This window comes from Elephantulus edwardii, unplaced genomic scaffold (assembly GCF_000299155.1).
Source record: "Elephantulus edwardii isolate Elephantulus edwardi_28Jun2011 unplaced genomic scaffold, EleEdw1.0 scaffold00171, whole genome shotgun sequence".
Lineage (NCBI taxonomy): Eukaryota > Metazoa > Chordata > Mammalia > Macroscelidea > Macroscelididae > Elephantulus > Elephantulus edwardii.
In genome coordinates, this window is record NW_006399921.1 from 5,235,232 (window position 1) to 5,245,112 (window position 9,881).

Genomic DNA, 9,881 nt, shown 5'->3' on the forward strand with positions numbered 1-9,881 from the left:
TCTTCTTTGGCTCTGGTTGTTGGTGCATATATCTGAATGATAGTGGTATTTACTGGGCTTCCTTGTAAGCGTATGGATATATAATCCTGTCACTCACAATGTTGTACTTCAAGATGGATCTAGAAATTACTTTTTTTACTATAAAGGCAACCCCATTTTTCCTTGTCTTTTCACTGAAAAAAATTCTCCAAACTTATGAAACTTAAAGTTATGAGACAAATTAATATATTATGAGTAATGAAAAGTACAACAAATCAGGAAGTCGGGATGATTTATATACTAAGTGGCCTTACAGAAATTACTCTCCACTCTAATTTTCTCAATCATACTGCAATTATTTTAAATTTTATATTTGTTTGCTCACAAAGTTCATATATATTGTGTTTCACACTATTCTTCATTAATATTATGTTTAATACAATCATTCCCATGTATGTTTTATAAAATCAATCACCGTTGGACTTTGCACATCATTACCCAATACTTTAAAATAATCAGATTATATTGATGATAAAAAAAATCCTTTTAGTTCTATATATATGTTTTCAATTCCAAACCTAAGATAAAAACAGGGACAAAAGAGCTTTTCACTCATTTAAAAAATGCAATAAAGATATCTGTCCATTTAACTTTAAAGAACTTTACATCTAAGTTTTCTTTTCATGTCTCAAGTCTGAATGTTACCTGGTTGACCAGGTAATATTAATTTGGCTGACATACAAATAATAAACTTTTTTTGTAATGAGACCATTATCTCCATAATTTATATCTATATATTTAAAAGTAAAGTAAAAATAAAGTCATAAATAATGTGAGTCATTTGAAATCATCAGATTGGGTTTCAGTTATATAATTCTGAACAAGTTCTATGATCTAAGCTTTCTCATATTTATATATAAAGTAGATTGAAAAGCAAAATTTACTATCAGAGTGGTTGTGAATATTAAGAGCTCACCTACCATTCAGTAACATATTAAATCACTACTTAAAAGCATATCAATTGTTACCGTTTCAAAATGGTAGAATGAAATTAAAAAAAAATGTTAACAGAAGGATCTAAATTTTTTTAGTAGTTTGTCACATCAAAGCAAAAGTACTCAATTGTTTTTTAAATTTTTATGGAACAAAGATAACATGAACAAACAACCAACCAGAAGGCCACATTTCTTTTCATCATTATTTCTGTAACATCCTACACAGGACATCCTGTTGTCCTATGCTATAAAAAAGAACTTTTTTAAAGGCATCCGAAGCATTCTCCGGCATATTCTCAGAAAAACAATGATGCTACCTGAGCAGAGCCTGTGGCTTTGGATAACTGCTCCTGCAGCTGAGGAATGTGCTTCTTGGCCTCCTGGATCTCTTTCAGCAATCTCTGGGCAGGTGTCCGGTTGTAATCTTCCTGTAGTAACTGAAAAGTTTTAAAAGTATTTTGAGAATCACTTACTTATATAACAAAATATAGGGGGAGGAGAAATCCATACTATTAACATATAAAGTATCCTTTCAATAAAAGAGTTAACAGCTCTTTATCTTTTGATAAGATTCTTCTACAGTCCTCAATTAAAATGTTCAGTAATGGTAGCCAAGAACCATCCAGTTCTTCTCGTCTGGTAAAGGAGGCAGCTGTTTATGAAGGCAAGTAGCCATACATTCCAAATCCTCCTCCTATTCTCAATTCTTCTTTCTTTATTGCATCAGGAAAATAAAGACCAATTATCAAGCCTTAGATGGCCACTTGCTAGCTTTTAAGATCCCAGGTCCTATGCAACAAACTAGAAAGTAGACAGAAACTACTATGTTATTGGATCATTTAATTGGGATGTCTCATAAAAGCATTACCCTAAATTTCCAAACCAAGAATTAAATTCCGTGAAGCTTTTGGTTAATAAGAAGAGCAGCTTCAGAAGTTAACTCTTTTATTGGATAGTTGTTTTAAAATATCAATTACATAATTTTTGCCAATTCAACATTTCACAGATGTGCAAATGATTGACAGCAGCTGGCTTTCACTCTTACTCTTAATCAAACTGATATTTTCATCACAATTAAACTCCCTTTCTTCTCTCCTCCCTACTCCTCATATCCACTTACACACATTAGTCTCTATATATTTGCCTTTCCTCATCTTTTTTCAATAAGTCATTTTATTTGGTCATGTTCTTTTGTGATTGACTTATTTCACTAAGCATTATGTTTTCAAACTCCATAAATATTCAAATTCTCAAGAACTTATGACTTTCTGGAGCTAAGGGGGCTAGAACGCTTAAAGCTACTGCTTTGAGATAACCTCTAAAGAAATTATCAACTTTTGGGTTTTAAGACACCTTTGGAATGTATTCCTGATTTTTTAGTTGTAAAGATTTTATCTAGTAAGTATTTGTCCGTCTGTCTGTCTGTCTTTCCGTCTATCTATCTATCTATCTTGTTCAAGTCAGAACCAACTCAGAACCTTAGGAGGCATGTTAATGAGGAAAGAACAATTCAGAATAGGAGGGTGAGAATGGCTATGCAACCCCAAGGAGCAATCATAGCGACTATACATGTGAAAATTGCTGAACTGATACATAGTTGGCTGCATACATGCTCAAAACCAACAAAATAAAATTTTAAAAGAAGTAAATTAGAACAATGACTTTAATAATGCTTGACTGTAATTCAGATAAGTACTTAACTATGCCCAGTCACATTTTTACTGACCTATGAAAAATCCCATTTCTAGTTTAGTACCTGAAGTCGCTCCTGTTCTTTCTGTAACATTTTTCTCAGAATTTCTACTTTCTGATTATGAACCACATTGTTTTCCTCCTAGAAGAAGATTTTAAAAACATAAACAATAACCAATACCAGAAGAGTGAAAGCTAAAATAAATACAAAAACAAAAATCTAAAACATTGTCTCAGTGCCAATTTCCAACACCTTTCTTTACTTTCTTTATTCCTGAGAGTAATGAAGACATATTTTTAAACAATTAATCATAAAGATATAAATAAGAGTACAGAGAATTATCTGTTCCTGTATTTTATTAAACTGCGTTCAAAATAACAATATTGTTCATAGTTGGAGTAACCATTGTGTACACATATATAAGAAATGAAGTTGCCATTAAGTATTGTAATTTTAAATTTAAAACATGAAAAAAAACCAAAAATAGTATAATATTTTATACTTTTACTGCTTAAATCTTCATTATCAACTTCAAAGCAGGTTTCAAATTCCCAGCAATTTCTACTTGAAATACGAAGACAGATGTGTAATTCATTTCCCCCTTGTTTCAAAAGCCTAATTTAGTTTTATTTACCACATTTAAACTTAATACAAACCTAATGCTGTCAAGTCAGCTTTAAATTCCACAGGAGATGACTTATCCTTCTCCTGTTGGGGGGCTGGTGGATCCAAAATGCCAGAAAAGTGTGTGTGGCTTCTGGGTGAGCAGTGGCACAGCTCACTGTGGGCCAGGCACCAGAGCTCCCTTTTACTAAATGAGTCTTCCTAAAACCATGTCATGATACCATCACTTTCTTGCTATAAAAACGCCACAATATTAATGAAGTCTGCTGATCTAATTACATGCAAAACATGATTTTCCAAGAGAGTCAATCTAATTTTTCCAGTCTCATCTCCCTTGACATCATTAATAAGCACAATTTACAGGAACCAAAGAAGAATGCTTGCTACTTCCCCAAAATACTTTGTGCTTGCTTGGCTCTATTCTGGACTGTTTTATTCGTCGAGTTGGGTTGCTTTTGTTTCATCTCCATCCCTTAAATGTTATCTGCTTTCCAATCTCACTTCAAATAGTAACTTTCTATAAAGTTCTTCTTTATCACAACTAATCTATATTCCTCCAATTCCTTAGTATTTTTTTTCTTATAATGTCTACATTCTGCCTTTAATATGCTACTGTTCTTATTAGGCACAAATTGACCATGACTCATAATAACCCTAAAAACAACAGATCTGAACTTTGTCCTATCCTGTGCTACTCCCACATCTCTGATACAGCTGAGCCCATTGTTACAGTCCTTGTGTCAATACAACTTGTATATTTTTGATTAAAATTCAGTCAAAAAAGGCTATTAAGTGGCAATCATACACTAATCAATATTTTAGGCATTGAAGATACATACAATAGTAAACACAAAAACAAGAAGTAGTACTTGTTCTCTTAGAACATACATTCTAAATGCCTATGAAATACACTGGAGGAAAAAAAAAACCCTATAAACATCAACTGACAGCTGTCCACTCAACTGACTAATAGCTGACCCTCCAGTGGGTTTTCAGATGCTATACACCACAGCGGAGGAGAGTTTCCTTCTTTCTCCTGTGGAATGGCTGGTGGATTTGAACCCCCTCCCCCGAGCTGACAGCACAACTTTCTGCCCATTCTCATGGTTGGTGCATTGTTCTATGTACAGTGTTTTGTATTTGCTGAATTAAATCTGCTATCCCAATTCTCTAATTAAAATAATTTTAAACTTCTATGGAATTTTTTTACTAGTAAATTATTTTACAAAATATTGAACTTTGTTTATCAACTAAGACTTCAAAACCCTTAATATAAAAGCATTCATAATGCTATTGAGCATTTAATAAGAAGTATTCTCTTACCCCCATAAGCACAGGACTAGTGATTCTCTCCATGTTTCCAGATGCTCCAGGTGAATGAGGGGATGTCATAATGGGAGACATATGTCCAATGACTGCCGGCTCGACTTCAGGATCAGCTAGTGGAATCTGGGGCGACCCAGGTGGGCGTCCCTGAACAGTGAGAGCTACATAGGAACCAGCTTGGGGGAAGAGAAAGATGGGAAAAGGGGGAGGAAGAAAAAGTGCATTGTCAAGAAACATTTTTCAGCATTTCCCTACTTAATCTGTGAAAGTCCCAAGACATCCACTTATGTGAGGCAAGTCTCACCAGCTACTACGAGAAAAAAAAAATCCATTTATAATCTGCCTTTTGTACTTGCCCTAAAGATCTTTTTTTTTTAAAAAAAAAGTCTTTTTTCTGACAGCAAATTACTACTTACATTAGTTAATAACAAAAACAAGATATTTTTTAAGAGTTAATATCAACTATACATTAATGGCTATGTTTAATTTTTAGAATATGTTCCAAAAATCATCACATTTCAAGATGAAATGACACAGATCATTTGCTCATGTGCTGGATTCCAATAGTTTCCTAGCTTTTCTTTTCTTCACAACTTTCTAGACGGCTTTGCGTTTAAATGACATTTATTCTTTGTGATATATATTCTTCATGCATATAAAAAACAGGACATAAAAGAGTTCTTTTTTTAGTACCCATGATTTAGGCATGTGAAATGTGTACTTGGTTTTATACACTCAGAACCGGTGATGCAGGGGGCTAAGGGTTGGGCTGTAACCAAAAGCTGGGTAATTCAAACCCACAAGCTGCTGCCCAGGAGCAGGAAAAGCCAGTGTGTTCCATAGACTCGCAGCCCCAGAAACTCTGTCTTATAGAGTTGATGTGTGTGTCAGAATAATTTCACAGCAGTGAGTGTGCCTGATTTTTTAATTACTTCAGGGTTTTAGCTAGTTTCTAACTACTGAAGAAAAATAATTGCTATAGTCCTAGAAAGCAATTTTTAAAGTAAACTTTATAATGAGATGAATTAAAAACATAACCCAGAAAGCTAAAAAAATAATCTTACTTTTTGTATTCTGCAATAGTTAGGACATCAGACAAGTCCTTATTATTTCTGTTATTCATAGTGTTGCTATGCGTCATGCTTAACTCGAAGGCAATCAGCAGCAGCATATAAAAAATACATCAAAATTTCATTAACTAAGTAAGTACATTTATTTAAATAGGAAATCTAATTTTGATTGTCCTATTTCTTTTAAAGATGTTCTAAGGTTTAAAGTTATGATCAAAGAGGATCACTGGTCCTCTGATGAAAAGTTAAAGGAATTTAGCCTTGTTTAACTTAAGAAATAAGAAGGTCAAGGAACAACTCAGTTGACTGAATCTATTTTAAAGATGTCCACTCAATGAGAAGAAATTGGATTAGGTAAAGCTGTAGTGATTCTGCTTGGCAACAAAGAGTTCTTTCTTATTTGCATTCTACTGTGAAATTCTATTGAAAAATATCATAAATTGTTAATGCTGGAGATTTCCAAAAGAATATCACTCTCTTAGATTATTTAATCATTTATTTGTCTAAGGGAAAAATAACTGCTAAATGAGGTATTTGGGGGTTTTAAAGTTTCATTTTAATTCATCAGATCATTGCATCTAGGTTTACATTCTTCTCTTTCTCCCAGGTAACTTACGCATCTTTCACATGTATTAATTTAATATTAAGAAATATATGATTTAAATATTACTAAGAAAGACACACATGATAATAAGTTACATATCTAGAGTTGCAGATGGTTATTTGTAAACTAGTAACATTCACATCAGATACTCTTATTAATCCATGGGTCAGCAATAAATTCAATCCAGCCCACAAAATTTTTTTAAATAAAATGTTACTGGAATAGCTATGTCTATAATTTACATATTATTTATGACTGCTTTTACCCTATGTTGAAAGGGTTTAGTTGACTGTATTATTGATGTTAGGTCAATTTTGACTAAAACAAACTTTACAGGATTGGACAGAAAGGCCTCACAGAGTTTGAAAGACTCTAAGTTTATAGAAGCTGACTGCCACATATATCTCCTGGGAGTGGTGGGTTCGAACTTCCAACCTTACAGTTGTCAGCTGAGCATCTGAAACTACCAATCAGTCCTCTCCAAGTTAGGTACACAGCCTACGTATTGACAATCTGACTCATCACATACAAAATCTGCTGATTTTGTCATTAAGAGTTATAGAAAATGGATGAGGGAGAGAACAGTTTAAAAGCAATATATTATAGGGCATTATGATTATCCTAAGAGTCCGGAATGAAGATTGCAGAGTGAAGTATACTCGGGGTGGGGGTGGAGGGGTGCAGGGGAATTGTATACCACTGAAGGAATTTTTCTTTTCAAAGAGAAGAGCAAATGGGGGGGGGGAAGTGCAACAATGAATGAATGGAAATTCAAAATCTCTGTAAATGTTCACTGAAATTAATAATAATAATAAAAGTTAGTGAAAACAAACAAAAGAGTTAGAGAAAACAACTATAATTGAAGGTAACATTCACCTACATTTGATTAGCTTCACCACCTCCAAATGGTTTGAATGAGTCACCAGGGTTCCATTCACCTGTAAGCAAATGAAAACACTGTTTATCGTAATATGTTCAAATGGGACAAATAGATAAACTGATTTCCAGAATTATCAGTCATAATACAATCAATAACACAGTAGACTGAGCTACATTTTTGTGTGTACATATATGTACAAAACTGTACAGACATACACAAACATGCAGATACATTCATTATAAAAAATGACAACACACTATATAGATGTACAAATCCATCACAATTAAGGACTCTTGCAAAGAAAAAGTGTTTTAATTACTAAGTTACAGATGTGCCAAAATCACACAAAAAAGATAAAATATTAAATGCTATTTTCACAACTATGCTCAATTTTCTCTCAGTTTTTAATAATGAACATAACACTAAAAAAGTAATTTTTAGGCAGAAAAAATGTAGGAAATGCTATCTAAAGCCTCTACTAAACCAAACAAGTAAAAACAGGAAGCATGGATCTAATATTTCTTTCTCTAATGCAAATAATACAATTTTAAATTTATTTTTATTTGACTGAAGGTTTACAAGTCATAATGAATCCTCATAAAATCATTTATACTTTTTTATAACATTATCACTGATAAATGTAATGAATTACAATATATAGTCAACTCTATTGTGTATTGCCTTTCCCTTCCAGCAAATTATCTATTTATTAATTTTTACTCCCTTGTGGTATAAATACTAATTTTTAAAGTTTCAGTACAAGTGCATTCATGGTTAACCATTGTTTAATCTTGGAAACACTTTTAATTTTTTATAATTTTATATTGGTTTGTATACAAAATTAGTATACACTGTTTCATTTATATACAATGTGTTTCATATGATCTTTTCCATGTATTGTGTTTTATAAAACCATCACCTACTATCACCCCACCTTTGTAGGTCCACACTGGGTCTTTCCTAATTCCTTCACCCTCTCCCTCTGCTCACCAAACTCGGCAACGCTGTGATTTCACCCCCACTGTAATCTCAGCCCTCCTACCCACTCCACTTCCCCCTCTGGACTTTTATTCACATCTTACTAGTTATCCTTCTATTTTTTACAATGGTTTTACACAGAATTTGTTCTTATGAGATGGAATTATTTCACTCATCATAATGGTCTCTAGCCTCTTTCACGTTATATAGTATTTCTGAAAATTGTTGCTCCTGCCTGCTACGTAGTAGTCTATTATGTGTAGGTACACCAATTTTTCAATCCATTTGTTTGTTGAAAGACATTTGGGTTGTTTCTATTTTCCTACTATTGTGAATAATGCTGCTATGAACATTGATATACAAATCTTAGTTTGTGTCTCAGTTCTATTTTCCTTTGGGTATATTCCAAGTACTGAAATAGCTGGGTCATATGGAACTGAAAACATTTTTTAAGCATGCACACTTATATATGTAGTATAACAACTGATTTTTATTTCTTAAAAAAACCCCAAAAACACAACCACCCATAATATTCATTGCACTGTGGATATCTTTCAAAGTAGAGACCCAGTTCATTCTTCCTAAAAGCTGGAGATGAATTATGATTTATTTATCTAGCTCTCAGTTTATGTATTTTAATTTTTTTAAATTTCTAACAAAAAATACTTATAATTTTAAACTTATTAATAAGGCTGAACATACTGTCATTAAAGTTAATTTCAATTACAAAGAATTATTAAAAAAATTAAAACTTTGTCTATTATTTTCTTTTTGATTAGTAAGCACAACTTACATATTAAGGATAATATACTGTAAGTTTCAAATATTTTCAGCAGATTGTGTGTATGTATGTAAACTATATGCTTGGTGGCTTTTTCTTAATAAAAATTTTATTTTAAGTGATTAAGTAAGTACATTGTCTAAAAAGTAATGACTGACCAACCCATTCACTCTTACTAATCTGAATTCAAGTATTCTTTCTGAACTATATGAACTACTAGTAAATCTAAATCTAGATTAGAGTAGCATGCTTTTAATTAATCCTACTGTCTCCCCTCATATATCAAAATAAAAACTTCAGCCATCGAGCCAGTTTCTCATATCGATCCACCATGGGTTTCCAAGGCTATATAAAGTGCAAAAGAAGATGTTCAACATTATCTGAAGAAGTTACTGGGAAAAACACCAGAGACATGGCCTTTGGGTTAGTGATGCAACTTGCTACAGACCATACCACCAGCACACTAACATTTATATAAAAACTTTTTTTTTCCTTTAGCTATTGTTATTCCTTTGTAAAGTTAACCTGGAAGAATAATCAGTTTGACAGTAACAACATATTTCCTACATTCTATCGATGGCCTAGTGGTAAGAAGCTGCAGTGCAATCTCAAAGGCACGTGGTTTGAATCCACCAGCTGCTCAGAGGGAGAAGGTTCGGCTATCTCCCACACAATTTATTGTCTCTGAAAACCAGCCAAAGGGTGAGCAATGCATTGGTTGTGAATTGTCAATACACAACAACAATAACACATTTTGTTAGTATAATTTGATGGGAATTTTTTACTAAGAAATTATTTTGGAGTGAAAGGGTATAACTCACAACAGTGAGTTATTTTCCTACCCAGGTGCAACATAATTCTATTTATTAAATTCATTTATTATGTTCTTCAGTAAAGCGTTAAATTAATTTTAAGACAAATGAAATAAATTTTTTTTTAATTTTTTTTTTT

General features: G+C 32.7%; 1 protein-coding gene across 1 annotated transcript in view; it reads right to left on the minus strand.

Moving 5' to 3' along the window:
* Positions 1-9,881, minus strand: part of ARHGEF12 (Rho guanine nucleotide exchange factor (GEF) 12) — a 244,406-nt gene that overhangs the window by 87,627 nt on the left and 146,898 nt on the right. Inside the window, exons 6-9 of the mRNA XM_006895634.1 lie at positions 7,172-7,229; positions 4,615-4,793; positions 2,731-2,808; positions 1,292-1,411 (exon numbers count right to left, since the gene is read on the minus strand). Coding sequence (XP_006895696.1) covers positions 1,292-1,411; positions 2,731-2,808; positions 4,615-4,793; positions 7,172-7,229 — 435 coding nt within the window. The remainder of the gene's footprint in view (positions 1-1,291; positions 1,412-2,730; positions 2,809-4,614; positions 4,794-7,171; positions 7,230-9,881) is intronic.